This window comes from Rhinolophus sinicus, chromosome 9, assembly GCF_057876585.1.
Source record: "Rhinolophus sinicus isolate RSI-liver-muscle chromosome 9, RSI-T2T, whole genome shotgun sequence".
Taxonomy (NCBI): domain Eukaryota; kingdom Metazoa; phylum Chordata; class Mammalia; order Chiroptera; family Rhinolophidae; genus Rhinolophus; species Rhinolophus sinicus.
This window is the reverse complement of record NC_142509.1, coordinates 14,744,234-14,770,677: the sequence shown is the minus strand read 5'-3', so window position 1 is coordinate 14,770,677 and position 26,444 is coordinate 14,744,234. Positions and strand designations below refer to the sequence as shown.

General features: G+C 39.7%; 1 protein-coding gene across 3 annotated transcripts in view; it reads right to left on the bottom strand.

The window, feature by feature from the left end:
* The window catches only part of CDON (cell adhesion associated, oncogene regulated), a 95,160-nt gene that overhangs the window by 23,745 nt on the left and 44,971 nt on the right, over positions 1-26,444 (bottom strand). For all 3 annotated transcript variants that reach the window (XM_074321820.2, XM_019710508.3, XM_074321819.2), the window contains exons 8-16: positions 25,147-25,500; positions 18,787-19,076; positions 17,298-17,472; positions 14,689-14,814; positions 11,406-11,609; positions 9,737-9,918; positions 9,130-9,235; positions 4,073-4,195; positions 111-332 (exon numbers count right to left, since the gene is read on the bottom strand). In XM_074321820.2, coding sequence (XP_074177921.2) covers positions 111-332; positions 4,073-4,195; positions 9,130-9,235; positions 9,737-9,918; positions 11,406-11,609; positions 14,689-14,814; positions 17,298-17,472; positions 18,787-19,076; positions 25,147-25,500 — 1,782 coding nt within the window. The remainder of the gene's footprint in view (positions 1-110; positions 333-4,072; positions 4,196-9,129; positions 9,236-9,736; positions 9,919-11,405; positions 11,610-14,688; positions 14,815-17,297; positions 17,473-18,786; positions 19,077-25,146; positions 25,501-26,444) is intronic.

Sequence of the window (26,444 nt, the reverse complement as noted above, 5' to 3'; positions counted from 1 at the left end):
TATGCCATGACACTAATACACAGAAGTGTGAGAAATTAAGATTCATTTTGACAATATTTTTCTATCCATCTGTTTGGAAAAAGCGAAGGAAGCATGCAGGAGTGACTTACTCTGTATGGTATTCTGCTGGCGGTTCTTCCATAGGCACATGGCAATGAAAGCCATGAGAATGAGGACCATGACGCCCAGCACACAGCCCACGATCAGGTACAACATGTCACTGCTCCTGGCAGGACTGGTTGCAGGCCCAGCATTTCCTCCCCCTCCTGAAGAATTTGGAGGGGTACTCAGGTCTCTGACGGGATGCTCAGAAGCTCCAGGAACACGTTTCACTAGATGAAATATCAAGGAGAACATGATGTCGGAGTGAACACAGACTCTGTGAAATGGTTTACTCTCTGAAAGTGGTCTCGTTAAGAACCCAAGCCAGTCTGTTTACACTTATTACTCAGATGATCTGACCACCAATGAGTCACAAAGAGGGCTCAAAAGTTTCAAAATCGCAAGTGCCAAAGTTTTAGTGCACAAGTTCTAGAGAAAACATAAGATCAGAGAAGCACATGCACTTGTTCTAACCCAAAGGGCTTTGTGCTTATCCTCTCAATTGTGCTGATAGAAGACTCCCAATGAGTTAAAATACAAGAATTTCAAAGTTGAAATAAAAGTATTTCAACTTATGGATGGGACAAAAAAATCCTTTCTGTCTGATATACTTTAGGCTTAATAAGACTCAGAATTATATATTTTATGCCTCTACCATGTGCTTAATATTAGAACATACAACTTGGGACTATTAGAACAATTACATACAAGTCCAAATACATCACACATAAATATTAAGCATGCCAAACCCCCAAAACTTTTGGAGTTCACCTAAATGTAGTCCTTTCCCCTAGTTCACTTATATAATGATAACTAAAGATGGGACTCAAACGCCATTTTTTTCTGTCCCCAAACAACAGCTCTTACTGCTTTAAATGTCATAGAAAAGCAGTGGGGCATAGTAGTTGAAAGTCCAGTCTCTGGAAGCAGACTGCCTAGGTTTATGTCCTGTTCTGCCATGTATCCTTAGCTGTGCGGCTTTAACCTGCATGAACCAGTTTCTGCATGTGGAAAATGGGGATAATACGAACAGCTCCATCACAGGTTGTAATGAAGAGTAAACAAGTTAATCCACGTAAAGCACTTGGAATGGAGTCTGGTACCCGGCAGTGTTCAATCAATTTTCTTATGATTATTACTTATTATACTGTATTTCACTTATTATACTATCTATTATACTATATAATTATACTATATACTATATATTATATACTATATATTATGGCACCTCGCAACCCATAGGAGCAGAGCGGGCTTTAAAAAAATCTACTTCAACAAACATTATATTGGGTTTCATTTTTCTAGCAACTTTACTCAGAACAGAGCTGGGAATCTGTAATGGAGAGGCCACCTTTCAAAGGAAAGAGCTCTCCATCACTGAAAGCTGGATTTATACTTGGCAGAGACTCTAAAGGAAATTTCTACTTCGGGTGGTATGTTGGATTAAACAATTCTCAGTTCCCTGCCAATTCTAAAGAAAACAAACAAGCTTCTGAGGCAAAATGGACGTTACGCGTCATACATCAAACATCATGATTACGCATAGGGGAGTCCTTCAGGTTTATTCACTCTTTATTTACTCTTAATTTATTCATCAATCTACCAAGCTTGATGATCTGGTTGCCAACCTCTCAGTAAAGTTAAAAACCCTTGAGGTGAAGGGTGAGTGAGACAGACTCATTTTCTCAATGAGAAGAGACAGCTCAGAGTGCGAAACAGAAACGGTGACATGAAAACCATCAAGAGAAGCCAAAGAACTAAGGAAAAATCCTGACAGGCTACAATTTCTGAGGGCAGTGGGAATAGCAGGCCTCAGCACCTCTGTCATTCCTGAAAACCTTCCTGAAATACTAAAGATAAGACAGTCACTGTTCACAAGAACCTTGAGTCATTTCAAAAATGGTATTTAATACGTTGTATGTACACAGGCAAGGAATCGTATAATACATTTTAGAAGGTCATTCAACATGAACCGTTAACATTTTAAAGAAGTTTCTTTGTTCTGCGCTGATCTGAAAGTCTGTAGGTAGAACCTTTTTTTCCCCAGCAAGGTCAATGAATGAAGAATACTATTACAGACACAGCTAGACCATAACACTACTTAAACAACACAGTGACAACATTGCTGTTTGTGTTTTAGGTTTTGCCTGGCTAGATTCTTAAATGTCTTGGGGACAGAGAGGATAAATTTCATTTTTATTTAATTTTGCTCTGAGTATCACAGCCCTCTAGAGGCTAGTAAGAAATGCCCATTAATACATCACAGTGTCTGGTACAAAAGACACTTAAATATGTGCTAACCAAGTGAAAATCAAGGTAAGTCTACAGGTCTATGTATAAGGTCTGATAGTTAAGTTTGCAAACGTGTTGCACTGATGTCGCTAACATTTTCTGATATCAGAGGGATTGTTCGTTATGAATTTGTACCAACTGGACAAACAGTTAACCAAGTTTACTATCTGGAAGTGAACTTTTCACCAACAATTCATGGCTCTTGTGTCACGACAATGCACCGGCTCACACAGCACTGTCTATGAGGGAGTTTTTAGCCAGTAAACAAATAACTGTTTTGGAACACCCTCCCTACTCACATGTTCTGGCCTCCAATGACTTCTTTACCAGAAGATAAAGGAAATATTGAAAGGAAGACATTTTAATGACATTCAGGTCATCAAGGGTAATACAATGGCAGCTCTGATGGCCATTCCAGAAAAAGAGTTCCAAAATTGCTTTGAAGGGTGGACTAGGTGCAAGCATCAGTGCATAGCTTCCCAAGGGGAGAACTTCGAAGGTGACCATAGTGATATTCAGCAATGAGTCATGTAGTACTTTTTCTAGGATGAGTTTGCAAACTTAATTGTATGACCTTGTATGTGTTTAAATGTTGATTTAATATGTGGATTTTGCAGAAGAAAGACACATTATATAGAATTAAAACATGGGACTAAGTCTTGGCTTTATAATTCTATCTTCCTGAGTTTCAGTTTTCTCATTTTAAATCTGGATAATAAAATCACCTGTAGCAGAGACCAGTGACCGCGTAGCCCATTCAACAGCCTTCTTCTCTCATGCTAGCAGAGCCACAGCTTTGTTTAGGCATCCACTGAGCCCCACAGAATGCTGGAGTAGACCCTGCTCCATCACCCCATCCCAGGGAGTGACTACAACACATGTGACCGAGTTCTGGCCAATGAGACATGGGGGTGGGGGAATCTACTAGGACTGGGAAGTTTTCCTGGTTCTTAAAAATAGACACAAGGAAAAGAGTCTCTTTTCTGTCAGATTAACTGAGACTGGACACGAGTGCTTTTGCTTTGTAAATACCCACATTAGCTGTTTCCATTATTCACTTGTGGTATCTTCTGTTTTTAAAGATGGTAATATTAGGTTGGTGCAAAAGTAATTGCGGTTTAAAGGGTTAAAAAAGAAATTGCAAAAACCGCAATTACTTTTCCACCAATCCAATATTTCAGTTAATCTATATATGTAGGCAGAATTGAGAACTTCAATTTAGAATTAGCAACTGCAAATGCTGAACTTAACTACTATATTTAATTAAACACGTAGTGTTATACATATTTGTCATTCAAGAAACCATTTTAAACATGTTGCACTTGTCCTTAAAATTCTTATGCTTGTTAGTATTTTATTTCTCATGACATTCTCAGAAATTAGTCAGCAAATATTTCTATTCTCTTGATGGAGAAAAAGAGAAGGGAAGTGATTTATTCAGTGACACAGAAATGAATGAACATGATTGATGCTTATGTAAATTAGTTTTTAGACAAATGCTCTAATGAACATATTGTACTTTCTGTTGGGACACTCTAAAGGTACGCACCTAGAAAATGGTCCAAAGCAGGATACTGACCATTTGTAGGTAAATATACCTATAGTCAGGAGGAATGATCCAGAGTTTAGAATTCTAGCACTGTTGAGGGAAAAAGCACAAATTCTCACCCCGTCCTACCTTTTGTTTCACAGATCATCACATTACTAAACTCGCTTTCCCCTCCTTCGTTGAAACACTGCATTTTAATGTCATAGGAGGTTTCTGGCTGCAGATGCCCAATCATGTGCCACTGCTTTGAACCTAGAAAGGAAAATAAAAGATAAGGTTCACATACCGTACAACCTAAATGGTACTGTCAATATACTTACTTAATAATTCCAGAATAAGGTTGGAGCAGTCTCCATTACCATATAGTTTGCGCAATAAAAATGTACTTAATATTCAGTATGTCAGTGATGCACCACAGATAAATAGCACTTCTATTACATGGCATGAAAAGATTGATAGCGATAAACAGAATTAAACCTATTCCTGTGTTGGTAGCAATACTTTGTTTCATTACAAATAATTAGTGGTGAATCTTACATGTTAATTTTATCCATGGGTTAAAAAAAAACAATCCTCAAGTCTGTTGATCCTCTATTTCAGTGCAGCAAGTCAATCCACTCTGTCCACCCACCAGAAAGCAATACTGTATGTGAGATCAGCAAATGGTGCCTTTCCCAGAACAAGTGACCATTTATAAGACAAGCCTCAGTGAAACTCTCAGTTGTGTTGTAATGAACGTGACATGAACGGACATAGAAATAAATGCCTGAATAAATGGTCGAGAATAATCGAAAAGCAAAATCCACTACAGAAAACTCTTGGCTACTTGCTCCCACTATTTCTTTTCTTTTGGTCAGGGTCTCTAAACCACACAAGTATCTCTAATAGAATTATTCTGTTATCCAAGGCACACAGCCAACATTTCATTTAGAAACACTCCTAAACTGAACACTCAAGTATAAATCACTCTCCATTTTTACTTCCATGGACCTGTGACAAACTTTAATAAACAGGACACTTCTGCCAGATTTAATTAACTCTTCAAGCACCTTTAATCCCTCTTAGAAAATACCTCTTCAAACTGTTTCCACTGTTTCTTAGAAACTCAACTATACCACCAACTGACTTAAGAATTAATTAAAGGGGGAAATGAAACAAAATAAAACTACACATACAAGTCAGATCTATTTGGCTGACGAGACCGATAGCAGCAGGTTCTTTTCTAATCCAACACAGACAAAAATATTTCAGTCCGGAAGCACAGCCCCTGTTCCAGGTCACCAATACAAAACCCCTCATTCATAAAGACCCATATTTTATAAGATAGAGATTTTATAAGATAGAGAACCTGCTTGTTTTAGGATCAAGGGTCTCTGGAAAGGCTCAATAAATGAGGAAATCTATGCCTCATTTATAAATGTAAAGAGAACCTTAAAAGAAACTTGACTCAAAATCTGGTTGAGACTAGAATAGACCTATTTCTAAATTCCAAAATCTTTCTTAAAAACTTCTATTTTTGTCTCTATCCTTAGGTCTTCTCTGGCCCAGCCCCACACTTACCTAACTATAAACATTCTCTTGAATAATTACTATACTAGATTTGAAGTTTTCCTTTCATAGCAATAGTAAAAATGGAATCAAACTAAGTTTCTTGTTACTAACAAGAGAAAATAGTTAAAATAGTACATATCTTGTTAGATTAATATTCCATTGTTATGGTAATTATTCCAATGGTTAAAATTACAGGAAATATTAGCAGAAATAAAGCGTTATTACTGATCATTGATGAATAAGACAACTAAGTGCATTATTAGGTTTAAAGTCAACCAAAATGTATCCTTTGCTTAACAGACAATTTTTTCCGCAAAGGATATTTTAGAGAAGGTAAGAAGCCAAAGCACAAACTTAAGCGATCAGATGACTGATTACTCTGATTTATTTGAAACTCAACTAAACTTTACAAGACAAAAATATTCAGCACAAGCGTACTGGTATGCTAGAAACACTTTACAGTTTATCTCAATGTGGAACTTAATTCAGAAATAGGATAAGTTAATATAATTGTCCTTCTTTTATTGTATCCTTTAACAATGTAATTGAGTTTCAATTTTTTTTTCAAAAGCTTAAACAATTTTGAGTCAATATACATAAGTAACCTAAAACTTTCAGGACAGCTTTACATACAAAAGATAAATACTTTTGTTCGTTGGTTTGGGAGAACAGGCCAATAGTTTCCAACTGCCACAAAAAGAATTTCAAATGCATAAACTTGAAAATAAGGAATAAGCAAATTACACAGCACAGTGAAACCCACTTAAACATCTAACTGCTCCATCTATTACGTTTATAAACAAGTTCTCTGTGAACCATCAGGCAAAACTCACACTCACAGACGTTTACTGCTGGATACAAAAGCTCCTTTAAAGTAATTTCCCAGTTCCACACTCAATATTCACATCACACAAGCTCGTAAAAGTTCAAAACTTTAACTAGAGAACATAATTTAAACCTGTTTACCAGTGGATATTTCTAGAGAGGAGAACTAGGAAGGGTAGGGGAGAGTGAGTGAGTGAGTGAGTGAGGTAGGGGGAAGAGAAAGAGAGAAAAAGAGAGGGATGCTCGTTTTATTTACATCTGACCTGTTTAAAACTATCTTATAACATATGTTTAACTGCTGTCAAAAGATTTTAAGGGGGCCAGTCCGGTGGCGGTTGGAGCTCCGTGCTCCTAACTCCTAAGGCTGCCGGTTCGATTCCCACATGGGCCAGTGGGCTCTCAACCACAAGGTTGCCAGTTTGATTCCTCGAGTCCCGCAAGGGATGGGGGGCAGTGCTCCCTGCAACTAAGATTGAACACGGCACCTTGAGCTGAGTTGCCGCTGAGCTCCCAGATGGCTCAGTTGGTTGGAGCGCGTCCTCTCAACCACGAGGTTGCCGGTTCAACTCCCGCAAGGGATGGTGGGCTGTGGCCCCTGCAACTAGCAAACGGCAACTGGACCTGGAGCTGAGCTGCGCCCTCCACAACTAACACTGAAAGAACAACAACTTGAAGCTAAATGGCACCCTCCATAACTAAGACTGAAAGGACAACAACTTGACTTGGAAAAAAGTCCTGGAAGTACACACTGTTCCCCAATAAAGTTCTGCTCCCCTTCCCCAATAAAATCTTTAAAAAAAAAAAAATCTGACAGCCCCACTCTCCTAACCCAGCTAAACTAAAATGAAGGCTTAGATAGAAATAAAATGTCTAACAGTCACAACAATTCTATTTATTTTTTTAAATAGCCTTTGTATGAAGTAAAATACGCAAATGGAAAAGTACCCATGACTGTACCACTCACTGAATGTTCACAAACTGAACATGGTACCAACACCGAGGTCAAGAAAGAGAATATTACTGGCACCCAAAGGTCCCCTGATGCTTCTTCCAATCACTTCTCCTTTAAGAAGCTGTTATCTGGACTTCACAGAATCGTTTTGCCATTAATAATTATCTTTCCCCACTTCCACAGTTCCTTATGTTTAAAGAGGATTTTAGGGACTAATTTCTTTTCTACTTTTCCACATTAAGAAAAGAGAAACAACCATTCTTTCATTCAACAAATACGTACTGAACACCTAATATGCGCTAGGTATTAAAACTCAGATGATAAATTTTCCATTATATTACAAAAGTAATTCCACTGGATAAACATTAAAAGGAATGCTACACCATTTAAAGAAATATGATATGCATGTTTAAAGTACTTTATTGTAGGACCACTTACAACAAAAACTATGTGCAGTATTTGATGTCAAGAAGTCATATGAAAATAACCTTGGCCTAGCGCAATTTTCAGACGTGGTCCATTAGCACATTAATATTTCAAAGACCTCAGAACCTTGGAGTGAAAAAAGACCTTGGAAGAAGCCTTCCTCACAAAGCATGAATCCATTCCGAGATATTACTGACGGTACCTCCAAAACTAGGGAGTTTATTATTGTGTGAGAGAACTTGCTAGAAATGCTGCGTTAGAGGGTTCTTCCTTCACACTATTTCCTTTTAACTGCCCCTCCTCCAACTGACTGAGTTCCTCTTCCACGTAACAGTCCTTAAATACCTAAAGACAGCTGTCATGTTGCTTGTTAGTCGTCTTTTTTCCAGCCTGATCATCCGCAGACATTCCATTGTTCTTTTTGGACTTCGTTCATTCATTCATTCATTCAATAAATACTGAGCAGCTCACCATTGTACGGACTGGGGATACAGCAGTGGGGAAAAGGCCCCTTGCCCATAGGGGGCTAACATTTAGTGGGAGGACAAACTTTAAGCAAATAATTTCATTCATACACACACATTTAAACTATGATCAATGTCTATGACATAAACATAAAGGGCACAATTAGAAATCATAACAAGGGTATCTCAGGTAAGTGGGAGGAGGTTGTCTGAGGAGAAAACATTTAAGCACACACTCCTTTATCTGGAGAACCTAGATAAAGCCTTGGGAGAGGAGCTCAGCAGGTAGCAGGTATTGTCATGTGCCAAGACCCTGAGACAAGAAAGCTCCTGGTGTACACATGGAAACTGAAAGAAGGCCAGTGAGTGACACAAGACACAGTGAGAAAGGACGAGGGGCATGAGACATGGCTGAAGGTATCGGCGGGGGCCAGCCAGATCATGCGGGGGCCTTCAGACCATATGCACAGTTCTGCATTACATTTTAAATGCAGTAGAAAGGGAGTTTCACCATCTTGGCTGTTTTTCCCTCTCTATATATTCCAACTTCTCAGCATCTCTAAAAGTGGATAACATGCTCAAGATATGATCATTCTAGTACACACTTCAGTGGGACTACGGATTGAGTCATTATTTTTAAAAAATATAGCTAGAAGTTGCAGTTAATTTTTATACCCAAGTCACTATTCATTTAAACAAAACAGAAAACAAAAATTCTTTTTAAATGAACTACTGATAAATCCTGTCTCCCCATACTTTTGTAACTGGGGTCCTGAGAACCAAAATGTAAGCTACTATATATATTAAGTTGAAAAAATTACCTTTCTTTGGGAAAAATTCAAAATAATAGTAAATAGGCCACTTCATTTTTCACTCTATCCTAACCTGGGATGATGTTTTTCATAATATTTATAAACCCTCTCCCTCCAAAATTCCTTTATTGGGACGCACTCGCCAATGGGACTTACCTTCTACAATATCCCTCTTGTAATCACTGTCATTGTCACTATCTGTTGGCCGGTAATAAATATAAAATCCTTGAATGGGAGTGTTATTGTTACTTGATGGAATATACTAAAAAGTAGAAGCAAAGACTTGTCAAAGACAAAAATAAATTTAACCTTCAAATGCATTAAGATTAATTTATCTGTGTGGTAATATTTCTCCAGATTCATTTTGTAAACATCCTTGATGGCCATTTTTAATTTAATTCAAAGGTATTTAAGAACATTTAGCTTACTGCAGGACTAAACAAAAATAAAGCAATATATGTGCAATATATTTTAGTCACAAAGTTCAAAGGCATAAAAGTACATTTGGTACAAAATGAATAAATCCCGAAATGGCAATTAAGTGAACACTTGGATGAGAACTGAGGCGACAGTTATCATATGTTCTTTTAACCCTGCACCATTTATCATATGTTCTTTTAGACAAATATCTGTGCCCTTCAGTTTCCCCTCACTTAAAAGTTTAAAAATTTGCTGTTCATCACATTATATCACAAGAACACATTAAATTGATTAACATGGCCAAACCAGAAAATCTTCTCATTAGAGAAGACGTTTTACTCACCGTCCACTTTAGCATGATCTGAGTATCGCTGACAGCTTCTGTGTATGCAATGTGAGGTCCAGTTATTGGACGGTTAGAAAAACGATTGGGGAACCCAGCCACCTGATAAGGACGAGATGCTGAACTCCGAAAACTCTCACCGTAATGGTTGATAGCAATGACCCTAAATTTATATGTTGAACCTTTTGAGGAGAGAAAAAAAACCCAGAGTTTTAAAAAAGCTGTCATAAGACAACTGAATGTACAATATTCAAAATATGACAATTGTGCCTTAGCAATACATACTCTAAAGCCTATATGGTAAATAGACTTCAGCCCACTTGCCAATTTCTATCAACTAGTAGTAGCTGCTCAATGCATTGTACTCAAGATTCCAAGATCTAAATACCATGAGATGTTAATGAGATCTCTCACAGAAGGGGGCAGGCAGAGAACAGGAAAAAGCACATCTGCTCTCTTTACCATCTTGTTCTAATGTCACACCCACCAAATACAGTATTAGTTGAAGTCTCTGTGCTCAAAACCAGATTCTTTTCCCTTTGAAAGACACAACTGAAGTGGTTTAACCTGGTGAATACATTTATGAAGCGGTGCCATGTGGGTGATGTCACTGTGATTCCTCCAGGAAGAGAATACAGAGAGGGAGCAGAAAGTATTTATTTGTATTAGATTTAAGAACTTAATAAAAAACCCAAAACACAAAGAGTTGTGAGTTTCTGAAAATCTGAATCTAAAGAATAAGTCAGACTCCTACAGCAAGTTTTCTAATAGCTCAAAAATAACTACTGGGCTTCTAAAGACAATGTTTTCCGTCTGTAAAATGTCACTTAGCTTCACCCACATTTAAAACTGCCACCTTCTACCAACTACACCTAGCTCACGTTCCTAGACAAACACAGGCATTTGCCACTAATGCACACTTTAGAATTCATAAATAAAACTGGTCATGAAACCTAAACAAGTAAAAGAAAGTGTTATTTGTGGTCACTGCCATTTCTCTTTTATGGTTTAATTTTCCCATATATAGAGGGGTGGGGCAGAGTTCCTCTGCTGAACAAAATTTACAGAACAAAGTGTTAGTGTTGTCTCTGTAAGTCTAAGCACTGAGTATAATAACTATGCTGAGAAGCATCGTCGGCAAACAACTATAGTCAAATAACAAACAATTTTCCTCTTAAAATATTCATTCGTAGCAAATCACATACACACACATACACGCCAAGATGTCACCACGACATTGTTTCTACTCATTTGCTGTTAGAAATAAGCTAAAACCCAGAAATAAAGAGTGGGTTAAGTAAACTGCGGTATATTTATATGGAAGATACACAGTTATTAAAAGTTGAGTTTTTGAAGAATTTTTAATGATACTGGAAAATGCATGATATAGTATGAGGAAAACAGGGTCACAAAACAATTTATGGCACGATCCCTGTTTGTATTAAAAAGAGAAAAAAGGTTAGAAAGAGATACACCAAAATGTAAACGATGGTTATCTCTGGATGGGTGGTTTTCAGGTGATTTAATCTCTTCTTTATATTTTCTTTATTTTCAAATTTTTATGCATTAAGCTTGCATTACTTTTACAATTAGAAGACTACACGATTATTAAAAATATGCATCTAAAGTCAGCAAGGATGGTAAAAAAGGGAAGTTTGAATATTACTACCTGGCTCTAAATTACGAACTTCCACAGAAAGCTTGGAAGGAGGGATATCTTCAGCTGCCACAAGCCAATCACTAGTCCTCATTCGTTTGTATTCGACCTTGAAGGCAGTGATTGGAGAACCCCCATTGGCCCGAGGGATCCAAGTGACGTAGACGGATGTCTCTGATGCAGTGGAGATGGTAGGCCGATCAGGGGCCTCTGGAACTAAAAAGAGAAAAATTCACTTCAATAACCCATGGTGTCAGAGACAAGAATAATTCAAACTAAAAGGGATAAGTTCCCAAACATCATTTTATTAAAGGTTCCTCCAACTTTCTCAGAGTTGATAGTATTATGACTATCTTCCTGTCTGTTAAAAGACAATGAAATGGCCAAATACAGGAAATAAAAGGAAGGAAAGTAAAAATAATCTATAAACTTGACAATTCTCTCTGAAAAACTGAAAGTCAGTGAGTACGATAATTGTGATCATGCTATTTTGGATTCATGGCTAAAATGTGTGTAAGTAATTATTATTTGGTGCTTCAAGTCTGACTGCATTTATAATTTATAGTAAATTTTCAAAATTGTGTTCTTATTTAAATGTTTTTCTTTATCAATCCAAGCTACATAAAACACATTCAGCAGACAATCTACAGATTATTATATTAGCTATTACTATCCTATCTTAACACATCTCAAAGCTATAGGAATACTACTCTAAAAAAACAGACTGCAAGTGGTAAACAGAGATAAAATTTGATTAATAAATTCAACACTGATAATAACGGGAAGAGAGGATGCTGCTCAGGAGGAAAGCAGGAAGTCAGGATATGCAGTTAAATAAAGAAATGCTGTCAGGAAGTAGACGATCCACATGAACACGGAGAAAAAGGGGGTCAGAGAGCTAATGTCTAGCAGTTTTCAGTTCGCACTGAAAGGGGAGGGCATGTCCTAACCCACAGATCAGACGGTCTAAACTCTGCGGCAGGTGGAAACATCAGCCATTCAAACCACGCATCTAACTCTTTTTGCTGACCAAGCAATCGTGTGGTTCTAACTGGCTTCCCATGTGGTTCCTACAGGGACAGAACGCTGAAGGACTCAACCTGGTCTGTATGACAGTTACATCACAAATTAGCATGCTGCCATTCTGGTTTCACATTAATCAACTTTTTGTAAAAAAAAAAGTTGTAAATTTCGTAAAAGTGAGCTGGCTCTCAAGAGACCAATGACTCTCTTCTGGCATCTTGATCATCGAGTTTCTAGAGCCAAACCAGGGAGGACCGACCCACTCTTTGGTGATATTGCTTTGGGGGTTATATTGCTTTGGGGGTTATATTGCTTTGGTGAAGTCACCAAGGGAGCCCTGTCTCTATCAAGCCTGTGCCACACTCCTCAAGCAACACCCTCTGTCTCAACACATCTTCAACCTGCATGAGAAAGAACAAAATGGTGCTGTGTTTGGTACTTGTACGAAGAACACTGTGGCATTTTCGAAACAAATTGCTTAATGGAGGAATATATTAAAAGCAGGCAACTTTGAGTGGTACTTACTGTATTCCTTTCAAGTTAGAAAGCAGTGGAAACAGAATGAATAAAACTGTTAGTGAATCTCTTTTTTAATACCAGATAACCAAACAACTTCCTTGTGTTGATTCACATGGGGGTTAAAACTCATCAAAGAACACCACAGACCAACAGGAAAAGAAAGTTATTAGGGAAAAAAATATCTACAGAGAAGAATATCTGCAATATCTAAAGGAAACAGCATGTGACAGTTAACGGATAAAAGAAAGAACGCTATAGTAGAGCTAAAAAGTCTGAATTTGCATAGCAGTCCCTCCACTTTCTGGATCATTTTCATAACCGTCTTGAGTCTCAGTTTCCTAATTTATAAAACAGATAAGCTACCTTCCGCATACATCACTTCTTACGGTTATCTTTGCTTGGCTAACTCCAAACTCATGATTTCCAGAACTGAATCCATAATCTCCACCTAAAAATTCTTACCACCTAGCTTGGGAGATGGGCCTAGTTGCCCAAGCCCAGGTCACCATTTCTCCCTCTCATTCAATGTGTCAGTTCCCGTAATCTGTCCCCTTCTCCATTCACACCACCACTATCCTCATCATGTCTCTAGCCTCATCTTTTGCCATACCTTCTTTCCTCCTCTTTAAAATCCTTTAGGGTACTTTATAGCTTTCAGGGACGGATTAACTGTTTAAGTGTATTATACAAGGCACCCCCCCCCCCCACCCGGCCCCTTCCCTCACTCTTGTGTCACTTCCCACAGCAACCAATCACACTAAATAAAATCTCCAATCTCAGAATCTCTAAGTGAAATACAACATGTCCTTCATCTGTCTCTTTACACAAAAAGCTGCCTTTGCCGAGAATCGCTTTTCCGAGTTCTTCCTCCAGCTGTAGCTTTCTTGTCTTTGCGACGAAGCTCAGGGAGCCCGTTTTTCCACCACTTGGCCTCCTCTGTATCAAATGGGTGATTCGGGTAGTTCTCCTGCGATCTCACTATACCATGGGTAGACTCTCAGGCATAATGAATCCAAATCATTGTTACAGGTTCTTTTGTCCATATCACCCTCTATATTGTTCATTGTTATGGGTTAATTTGCCCACATTACCCACTAGATTGTTACTGGTTTAGTTGTGTGTCATCCACTAGACAGTAAACTTCTTGAAGGCAAGATTTATTTTCTCTCTGCTGTGCCAGCGTTTAGTACAGTGTCCACTACTGTAACTACAGAATTGATAAATGTGAAATTTAAATAGTAAAAAAAAGTCCTTTGAAGATTTTACTGCTACAGCATCTAAAAACCATAAGACTGACAAGCTACAGCAATGAAACTGAGTATGACTTATCATCATTCAACTAAAGAAAAACAAACCAAAAAATCTAAATCTTACTATAGGTACCACCATGTACGTTGATAAGTCACACAGACAAAATAAGCTAGACTTTCAAGAGTTCAAAATACAAATTTGGTTTCCTTGCCAGAGAAGAGACAGAAAAATCCTTTTTGTGAATTATAAAAACTTAGCAGCGGAACATTTTGAATCTGAGTGTATTATCTTAAATCCCAATCATGATACTGGGTTACCAAGATTTGAATACTACAGGACATTAAAAAAAAAAGTTGAAATAGGGCCTAAAAGAGCGACATGGTAGGCTGTAATCGGAATAATAAACAAGCCCCCATCCCACTCTACCCCCCAAATAATCTGAACCACGTCAGTTCCACTTGTAAACAAACAAAATGAAAAACATGAAGCGTCTTCTCCTTACCTCCACTGTGCCTGGAGTCTGTCAGCACCACTCCAAAGTGGTCTGCAGCCTCTGCAATGACCGGGCGCTTCGGAACACCCACAGGAGGAGAGGATGCCTGGGCGTTTTTCAAGGACGTTGTTTTCTCTAGAAAGGTTAAAAAACATATGCTGTAACATAAAACTCCCATGTAAAGATACTACGAACTCAACTGGCACATAAATATAAATATATGAACTTATCTGCTACAGTGTCTAAATTTAGGACCTACATTGTAAATACTTAGCTACTCTGAGGAACTGACTTTAAAAATTACTTTGTCTTTGTCTAGTACCTTAAAGGGAAAACTAGAATGTGTCTTTCTTTATCAGGTTAACTTTAATTTACATACAGAAAACAACACATGTCAAAAAGTCCAATGCCTAGAATAAAGGTTTTCAAACTATTCGTCCATGTTTCTTTTTACTGTACATTTTAATTCTAAAACAACAATTCATAATTAAAGAACTTGTGCTAAGTTTCTTCACTGGAAAATTGGCAAGTTTTAAAATTTCAAGAGGCAAAAATTATTTTAAAACTGAAACACATGCTTATTATTCAGTATTTATAGATCAAATTCTATAAACAACTAAGGACTAATTATGAAAAATAACTCAAAATACATTTCAAGTAAGAGATACTCATTATTTTGCTGGCCAGTCTCAGTAACTAGATGAAAGGGCATTTTTCAAAAGCCAACTGATAATTTCTTCCGAATCATCACATCTCCTTTGATTATAATGCCGCATCTGCTCACGGAAGTCTTCTTGTTCGTTTATAGTCAAGCTGTGATGGCATCTTTTCCATCAAGCCTACCCTCACAAGCCACCCACTGAAAAAGTGTATTTTCTCTGTGCACCGCTGTCATTTTCTCTGTTAAGTCTTTCCCAGTAGTTGTCATATTCTGGTCTCTGCCTACTCCCTTGCCCTCCTCCTTACCCCGCAGCCAAGACTGTCCATTGAAACATACAGCAGGTCATGTCACAGCTCTGCTCAAATTCCTCCAATGCTTCCAGTTCACTCAGAGTCAAACTCAACATAGATAAGGCGCTGTGTGATTTGGCCACGCTGTCACCTTCCTCCCTGAATATTCTCCTCACTTTTTTGTCCATCACAGTAACCCCCCTCAGTGTTCCGAGGGTACATCTGTCACCTTCCTCCCTGAATATTCTCCTCAGTGTTCTGGTCCATCACAGTGACCCCCCTCAGTGTTCCGAGGGTACATCTGTCACCTTCCTCCCTGAATATTCTCCTCAGTGTTCTGGTCCATCACAGTGACCCCCCTCAGTGTTCCGAGGGTACATCTGTCACCTTCCTCCCTGAATACTCTCCTCAGTGTTCTGGTCCATCACAGTGACCCCCCTCAGTGTTCCGAGGGTACATCTGTCACCTTCCTCCCTGAATACTCTCCTCAGTGTTCTGGTCCATCACAGTGACCCCCCTCAGTGTTCCGAGGGTACATCTGTCACCTTCCTCCCTGAATACTCTCCTCAGTGTTCTGGTCCATCACAGTGACCCCCCTCAGTGTTCCGAGGGTACATCTGTCACCTTCCTCCCTGAATACTCTCCTCAGTGTTCTGGTCCATCACAGTGACCCCCCTCAGTGTTCCGAGGGTACATCTGTCACCTTCCTCCCTGAATACTCTCCTCAGTGTTCTGGTCCATCACAGTGACCCCCCTCAGTGTTCCGAGGGTACATCTGTCACCTTCCTCCCTGAATACTCTCCTCACTTTTCTGGTCCATCACAGTGACCCCTCTCAGTGTTCCGAGGGTACATCTGTCACCTTCCTCCCTGAATACTCTCCTCACTTTTCTGGTCCATCACAGTGACCCCCCTCAGTGTTCCGAGGGTACACCAGCACACTCCACCCCAGGGCCTTTGCACTGGCTATTCTCTCTCCTGGGATGTTCTTTCCCCAGAAAGCCAGCTGGCTTTCCACTTCGCCTCCTTAATGTCCTGCTCTGCTGTCGACTGCTTACTGTGCTGTCCTCCAGCCACTTCTGTAAATTGTGACAACGGCCCCCCATGTACTTCCTGTATCCATCCCCTAATTGATTTCTCTGGTTAACACTCACCACCCTCTAATGCACTTCTAACTTAGGTATAAGTCTCGCACCTAGAATGTCAGCTCCAGGAGGACAAGGAGTTTTGTCTATTGTGTTTATTGCCCGGAATACAGAAGGCATTCAATAAACATCAGCTGACCTGCAGTTTTGCCTTAAGTTGGATTATGTAGCTGTCTTCCCTTTCTTAGCAAAGCAGAGGCTCCACTCGGACACATCTTGTCTTGATCATCTTTGTTTGCCCTGCATCACCTACCCTAAGGCCTTACGTATCATGAGCTCTCAAAAATATCTATGCAATGTTGGGTGGAACGGAATCCTATAACCATCCAAATGTGGCCCAAAAAGGTACTATCATAGGCTTATTTAATGAATTTATTGTAGAATTAGTAAACTATAGTAGAATTAGTAGGCTAGTAAATTAGTAGAATTGTAGAATTAAGAATCTCTACTACCCAAAAGGATACTTACTAATGAAGTGACATCAAGACAGCCAATCATTCCTCTTCAGGGGGATCACACTCACCTTTGCTAGTTCGGAAAGTAAGCATGGCAGGCTGTCCTTCACCTGCCGCATTTCTCGCTACCATCAAAACTTCATAGAGACTAGATGGCTCTAGTTCCGTTAAGTGGAGCTCGTGTTCACTTCCTGGGACGCGAACCGTGTGCCAGCTTCCCGTCACACCAACACTGTCGTCCAGCTACTCAAGAGAAAACAGGCCATTAAGGAAAGGAGAAAAAGGGCCGGAAAAGCTTCCACTCACATTTGATAAACACGCCAAGTCATTCAATTTCAGGTGAATTTGGGGAAGTGATATCCCATTTGAAATAAAAGAGACACAATAAGAAATGTAAGACTTGTAGCAGAAATGTAGGGTTTCTCACTGTAAAGAGTCCTGGATCCGCTACTTCACCACTAACTTACGGCCTCTGGCATTTTATTTGATATCCCAGAGTTTGTTCCCTTCACTTGTAATGGAAACAATACTCCTTTCTTACTGGGCTAATGGGAGAATAAAATAAGTATGTAACAGTATGTATTAATGATAATACATAAAATATACATAATATATGATAAATTAGAATATGTTTGTATGTATATGGATTATGTAATTATGTATTATATATTTCCAGCATCCTTGCTTCATGTCTTGACACTGCTCAATATGTGTTGGATGAAATAAATTAAAAAGAGATACAACCCATTCTATCTTCATTAATGAAAACAAAAGACAACATTACATGGAAGTTTTCATGTGGATAAAGAATTCTAGTGAAACTTTCTTCACCTACAATTATGGGGTTAGAAACAACGAATAAGCTTTCAAATATGTTAATTTTTCCAGATATTAAAAATATTACTATTAAATGATGGACACCAAAATGTCTTGAACAGAGAAAATGATTTGAAATATGAATGCATCTCTTTCATTCATTCACTAGTCTCATTAAATATAGAGAGGAGATTTTTTTCATTTTGCTTTAACACAAGCCTCTGGAGAGAAAACATCTAAAAATCAAGTGAAAGGACCAAGGTTTACTATAATAAATCATCAAATGATGTAAGATTCTAATACAATTAAGAAGACAATTTGAAATGCAAACAATTGTCAGAGATTATTCCAGAGGACTTTGTTCTAAAGGTTATTTCTATTAAGAGACTGCTTTCTTTGGTATATAAACTGTATCCTACTATCTTAGGGAGAGAATGGGGTAACTTTTTAAAAGTGATTTATAGAGCTTTACACCCAAGAGGTTAAAATATTTGATAAAACAAAAATGTTAAGATGTTACTGGGTTCTTAGAATCCCAATTTGGGGGGAAATTATTATACTTCATTTTCTCTGTTTTTATAAGCTGGTCAATCCAGCTGGGATCGCTCTCTCTCTCAAACTCGTCCTCCTGGAACATCTTGTTCTGTTTCCTGCCACTCCACAAAAGTAGGAGATAGTAAGTGTATCCCATCCACCCGGTGTTACGGTATGAGAAAAGCGTGATAAATGAGAAGACATTACCTTCCGATACTTCACAAAATAGGCATTGACGGGCAGGCCGCCATCCTTCCCTGTCCTCCAGACCAGGTTGTACGTGTCTGGCGTGTGGGTCTGGGGAGGGCTCAGAATGATGGGTGCATCAGGGACAGAGGCACCACTAGCATTTTTCTCTGATGGTGATTCCACTGCTCTGGAATGTTCCTTGATTGGAAATGGGCTCAATAATCCAGTTTCTGAACCAGCTCTTATAGCTTTCTGAGGGGCTTCAGAAGGTGTGACTAGTCCTGCTTTTGTGTTTGTTTCAAAAGGAACTGCAGAGAAAGGGAGAAAAAGAGAGAGGAGACAGCTTGAAACAATCTATTACTTTAGTGTCCTCTATACAGTGATCTAACTGCCCACGCTGATATTGTTAGCACAATTGGAGCCTCAGAAGTTGGAACAGGTAACATTTCAATTTATAATTCAGGGAAACATCTAACCTCCAGTAGAGACCTTTTATTCATGAATGATCGAACTCATTGTTTGAAAAATCAATATGATGCAGTAGTTTAGTGGTTTAAAGGATGTTATTTTTTCCTTGTTCTACTTTAACATTTCCTCTTTTGCAACAACAATTTGCTAGCTTAACCTCAGAAGATGTTAAGTTAGAGAACATTGAGCTTTAACTCTCGCTGGTAAATGAAACACAAGGGGCAATGCCTTCCCTTGGGAACAAGGTGACATAAATTGTAAAGATATGATCAGGAGTTAGCTATGACCTACTGGGTGGCTAGTCTCCAAAGATACCTCTCAGTATTCACACCCTTGTGCAGTCCCCTCCCTCGCTGACTGAGGGCTGGCCCTGTGATGGGCGCTCACCACTGGAGGTGACAAGTGAGGCTGTGATCTTCCAGCCTTAAGCCTTCAGAAAGCCTGGCACATCCAGTTTTGTGCTGCCACATACAGATGTCCCAGCCAGCCCATGGAGAGACAGAGAGAGAAGTGGGGCGTGGTTCCGGTCCTCAGAAGGTGGCACACATGGGAGTGAAGCCACTTTGGATGTTCCAGCCCCAGTGCCATCTGATTACAATGCCATAGGAAACCTCAAAGCCAGAAAAGCACCCAGTTGCATCTAGTTAACCCAGAGAATTGTAAGAGATAATAAAGGGGCTGCTGTTCTGAGCCATTAATCTTTGGGGGGAAGTTACCCAGCAACAGATAACTAAAATACCTACCATACACGTAAAAAACAATCTACATTCAAGAAAAGGGAAGACATGAAACAAGACTAGCAGCGATAAGAGAAGAATGTACTTATTTCCAAACAAGCCATGTTATCTGGACAGAACTAAAGGAGGATTAAGAAACTGCCAATCTAGGGGGCAGCCGGTTAGCTCAGTTGGTTAGAGTGCGGTGCTCCTAACAAGAAGGTTGCCGGTTTGATCCCCACATGGGCCAGTGTGAGCTGCGCCCTCCACAACTAGATTGAAACAACTACTTGACTTGGAACTGATGGGTCCTGGAAAAACACACTTAAAATAAATAAAAGTTAAAAAAAAATCCTTTCTTCAAAAAAAAGCCCCCAAAACTGCCAATCTAAAGAAAGATAAAATGGCAGACAGCCTTAATACTCAGTACTAGAAACACGCAGAATACACAGAGGAAGGTAAAAATAATTTATTTGCACTGAAATAATAGGTTGCATATATCAAAAAAGAATTACTGAGCACATATTATGTGCCAAGCATTGCGCTAGCCATTTAATAAACATAATCTCATTTAATTCTCAAAACAACATTCTTAGGCAGTAACACTCCCACGTTACAGATGAAGAAATTAGGGTTCTGGGAGATCAGTGACAACAGCTGGCAGGAGAGTGTTAGTGGTGCCGCTGTGGAAAACTGAGAGAGCGATGTATGAACTCAAACACACCGCAGCATAAAACCCACGGGTTGACATCCTGGGTTCTCTAAAGTGTTGTTAATACTGGCAACAAAAAAGTCTCCTTTTCTGACTACTTTTGTGGAGGAAAGGAGCACAGGAAACAATGTGAGAGTTTCTTTTCCACAATGAAGTCAGATTTCTGGTAAAAGGTGGGTGTGTTTTTAGGAGAAGACTGCACTTTAGTATAGAACCAAGAAAAAACAGGACTGACAGTGTAAGGCCAGTTCTTTGTTTGTTTAACAGAGAGAAAAGGTGTCCCAGAAGCATCCTCAATCAAAGAAAACAAGCTAGTGAGAAAATAATATAGAAGAAAACTAATTAAGTTCACTGAGACAACTTCAAAATATTGCTCCTGGAACAGCCGTGTTTACCTAGTGAGTCAGAGCGTGGGCTGATGTGAAGGGTGGCTCTGGTGCCTGTTAACAGGGAGATGTTCTCTAGCAAGTGGAGGTGATTAGCTGGGGCTTAGGCTACTGGGAAAGGACCCCCTTCTTTTAAAATTGACATATTTACTAATCATATTTTATTTACAATTTTATTGTCAAGCACCACGACTTTTTATCAGCTGCAAGTCAAGTAGTTGTTTCAGTCTAGTTGTGGAGGGCGCAGCTCACAGTGGCCCATGTGGGGATTGAACCGGCGACCTTGTTAATTAAGAGCACCGCCCTCTAACCAACTGAGCTATCCGGCTGCCTCCATAACTATTTTTAAAAAGGAGATTCAATTAATCTTCCTCTGCTATTGCCAATAATATCATTTAAGCACTGACAAGATAGTAGACACAATTTATAAGGCCTTAACAGTACTTTCAAAAGTTTTTTTCACATACATTATTTCAATTTAGCTTCAAAAGAGCTCAGGGAAATGGTCAGAACAGACATCTAGCATTTTGTAAGGTAGAATGTTTTTTGAGCTGGAAAAGAGATTGATAAAACTCTGGTTTTCTAAGTCCTATAACTGTGGCAGTGAACTTAATGGCTCTGAATTGAAACTAATCAAACAGGGAATGTAACCAGATCTGTCCAAGTTATTCCCACTGTGACCACTCATACGAGCAACCTCCGCCTCAAACTATTTAGGAAACCCAGGCCAAACTCCCATTATGGTTTCGAAGAGTTAAACTCACTCTACAAATATTTGTACATCGAGGACCTTCAAACCCTAGGTCTCTGGAAAGGAAAAAATAGGGGCTGGGGGAGGGTCAGTCACCTTTCTTTCTGATTGTGCCTACTCCCCACGTCACAATAAACAAAGTAAGTGGCTGTCAATATGCTGGAATTTAACAAGATTCCGATTCCCGTGAAAAGAAGCGGGTTGTTCTGGACTGTTCTGAGCGTTAATAAACCCAGCTGGATCTTAATAATTATTAGCTAGCATGTGAAAGAGGCAACGCAGGACCACTTAGGTAGGATGTAGGTGCCGGGGTTACCATGCATAACAACGGTATTTCTCAAGACAGAAGAAATCCTGAAGGGAGCATCTTAAAGATCTAAGATCTAATGTACACAAGGTACCTTATGTATCTTCTCAAGCAGGGTGTCCAAACTGCGGCCCGCGATCCATTGTTAATTGGCCCGCAGCAAATTCCAAAAATATATTTAGTTTACTTAAATAAACCAGGTGAGGCAATACGTACTACACCTCGAATGAGTGGCCCGGCTGTTTGTGTATTTTACCGCATATGGCCCTTGGTGAAAAACGTTGAAAAAAGTTTGGACACCCCTGCTCTAAAGGCTTCGAATCACATGGAAAGTGAGCGTTTCGTCAGTTATGACTGTGCCCTCCACAGCTCCCTCTACCCTACACTTACATAAAATAATCACTTCAGCTACATGCCACCCAAACGGCACCTGCATTACACCTGTCTTACAGTAAACCATTTTGTGTAGAGCAACTCTTACTTTTACTTGGCAGATATATAAACACACCCACCCACACACACACGCATATTCATATATATGTATAAGTTCATACAACACTCAGTTATCTTCTTTACTTGAGGATTCTTAGGGTTACTAAACTCAGTAACTATTTCTTCCTTCCTTAACCACTACATGGGATAATTACAATTTAATAATAACTAGACAGTAATAATTATAACCTAATACTTAGTATTTATTGAAGGGTTTCTGTTGCCAGATACCATTCTAAGCACTTCACATATATTAACTCCTTGAATTCTCACATCAACCCTATGAACAGGGCACCTACGAAGTGCGATCAAATAATACAGTGAATGTTTAAATAAAAAATTTATTACAGTAAAAGACACATTGCCATTAATCCCCCTCAAAATACGTCCCCTTGCTTCGAACACACTTATCCCATCATTCTTCACACTTTCTGAGGCAGTCCTGGAAGTCCTCTTTCGTGAGTGTTTTTAGTTGCCCTGTCATGGCTGCCTCGATGTCCTGAATTGATTCAACACATTTACCGTTCTTGGTCATTTTGACTTTGGGGAAGAGCCAGAAGTCGCACGGTGCCAGATCCAGTGAATAAAGTGAATGAGGACACACTGTAATGTTTCTATTTGTGAGAAATTGCCATATACCAGAAGTGATGTGTGGCACAGAGTGTTGTCATGATGGAGGATGATTTACAGCACACTGTAAAACACAGCTTCTCTCAACCGTAGCTCTTACCCGACTAACTGCACCGAACAAGTTGAACTTGTCACACACTGTTACTAAGGTTCAATGCGCCACTTCACATATTGAAGATCCCTGCCTTTCCATTGGATGGCACCTGGTGTAGCAGTCACCGTATTTCTGTGATCACAATGGAAAGGCTCTGTGTCACACATCGCTTCTGGTATATGGCAACTTCTGTCAAATAAAAACCTTAGAGTGTGTCCTCACCCACCTTATTCACCGGATTTGGCACCGGGCAACTTCTGGCTCTTCCCCCAAATCAAATGATCACAAAAGGAAAACATTTTAAATCGATTCAGGACATCGAGGCGGCCACGACAGCACAACTAAAGATACTCATGAAAGAGGACTTCCAGAACTGCTTCAGAAAGAGGCGAGAATGATGGGATAAGTGTGCTCAAAGCAAGGGAGAACATTTTGAGGGGGAACAATGGCTTTGTGTCTTTTACTGTAATAATTTTTCTTAAACATTCACTGTATTTTTTTATCACACCATGTACACTACACCTGTTACAGATGGGGAAACACGCACAGACCAAGTTCAGTAAGTCGCCCCAGGGTACAAAACTCCTAGGTGGCAGAGCCAGGATTCTAACACAGCCGACGTGTTTAACCTCCATCGCACCCCCACCTCTGGCATTCATGGAGTAGCACAGACTATAAAAAGAGTTCCTGGCCTTCCCGTCTTCTCTTCCCACCTCCAGCCTCATCCAGAGCTAGGGTCCTTGTGTGCATGCAAATGGAAAGACCAGTGCACACATCAACCCTCTGGGTACTTCACCATCACTTCTCTGCAAAGGACCATCCCTTGGCCACTGCTCTGGTTTAAGGGCACCTGCACTCTGGGGGGGGCCCACACTCTGGAGGACGAACCAGGGAAAAGAGCTGTGTGGAACCAGACTGTAAACTAACTAAAGCAGGGACTTCTGAAGCCCTGGACTTGTTGTACAGAAGGAGACACCTGGGTTCCAGGCTCCAGGTAAACACAGTCCCTGGACCCCATGGACTCTGACGTGTGGTACCTGAACATCCTCGCAGAAGAGAGCCCCATGAAGCCCTCCAAAGCAGAGGCCCAGGGCAGGGACCTCAGTTACCAAAACTAACGGCGGCACTGCTCTGTGACACTGACTCTCACATGACAAATATGGTGACAGTCTCTACTCAACTGACTACTTGACGGGAATACTGCTCTAAATGCCCACTGATGTAAGGTTTCAATTTGAATTAAGTCAAAATTGAATTAATTTTAATAATATTGCTATTATATTGCCAGTACTTCAAAAATTATATAAAGTTTTTGTCATCACCACCAAAAATTAATAAAATAAACAAGATTAATATTATTCATCCCATTAAAAAAATAATTGAGTAAGATGGAGAAATGCACACGCAGGTATTGTTCAATGGTACCGTGACTCTTACTTCCTCAATGAAAGCCAACCCTGTACACTGTGGATACTGTACCTATCAAGGGCTCACCTGAAAAATCTCTGCAACAACATTTTCAGTAGCTTAGAAAACCAAATGCATTAACTACAAAAAAGGGGCCAGACCTTGGGCTTCCTCCCAAATGAGAGCTTTTTTATGACAAATGCAAGCTTAGCAAATCCATCAGAAACGGAGACCAAGGTTTGTTCCCTTCGTATTAAGGCCAAATACCAAAACCTACACTTCTACATGTCACTGCATTAGGGAAAAAATATCTTTAGAGATTGCTGGATTCATTAAAATAATACTTCAAAGCACTGTAGCCCCTATTATCAAAGAAAACTATTCATCTAAAAAAAAACAACGAATGGCAACTCACCCACGGTGAGGACTGCCTCGGACTTCGCGGTGCCATGCTCACTTGCAGCTTCGCAGGTGTACTTCCCGGCATGCTCCGGAGTGACAGCCTGGATGTACAGAGAGCTGGAGCCAGCTCGGGACACAACAAAGTAGACAGGCTCCAGGTCAAAGCCCCCAGGTCTTGGTGAGTGTGATTTTCGGGATTTAGATCTAAGGACTTGAGACGGATGGCTGGTTATCAATCCACGCCTGTCATACCAACGGATGACTGGAACTGGCACTCCAGTGGCATTGCAGGACAGAGTCACAAAGTCTCCTTCTACCACCTTGGTACTTGCTGGCGCTGTAACTATAACTGGCTTGAGTCCACCGTCTGTTAAAAAGTAATTCACACACAGAAAATTAAGAACATTGGTTTCTACAAGGCAAAATGATTTCATCCCACTGTGTAAATGTTCGCCATGTCATGTGCAAGTAGCAGTCTTAGAAACATCTTTCATACATGCGTTTCTAAGCAACGCCTTACATGCAGCTCTGTGGAGAACACACTCACACACTGACATAGCAGTGCTGGCAAAATCACGTGCCAGTAGTGATATGGTCATGATAGTAATGATTAGAACAAAGATAACTCCCTTCTTGTTAGTGCCCTTCTCACCTCGCACCAAGGAAAACTGTCAATAAAAAGTAGAATTGTTCATAGCTGTGGGCTCCTAACCTCTCCTACATAGACTTTCTGTCCTCCAGAAAGGAATGTATATAATCTGTTGAAAGCTCTCCAATAGGTGTCCTATACACATTTGACCACTGTAAATATAGAACATGTGAAGCCAAAATTTCAGACTTTAACACGAAAAAGGTGTAAAGGAGTAAAAAACTAAATAAGATTCCTTCATGAAAATAGTCAATTCCGGGGATGGAGGATTTGGGGGCAGGGGGAGGGAATCCGATTATAAAAATTCCTGGGCGAAAAACCTGTCCTGAGTAGGTTGATAAACCTACTTCCTACCATATACATGAACAACATTTTTGTTTCTGAACTAACTCTTTGCTTTTGGTCCCAGATATTCTCTGGGGCTATTTTTTTTAAGTATGCCTACAATGGAATATTGATGACAAATAACATTTTCTCCAACATATTTTTCTTTCTCCAGTCCTACTTCCTACGTTTGACAAAACAAACCAACACTTGGTATTGTCAGATTTCTGAATTTTGCCAATCTCTTAAGTGTTAAATGCTATTTCACTGGTCCTAACCTACATTTATTTCCCTGAGTACTAATAAGGTTGAACATCTTTTCACGTTTATGTGTCACT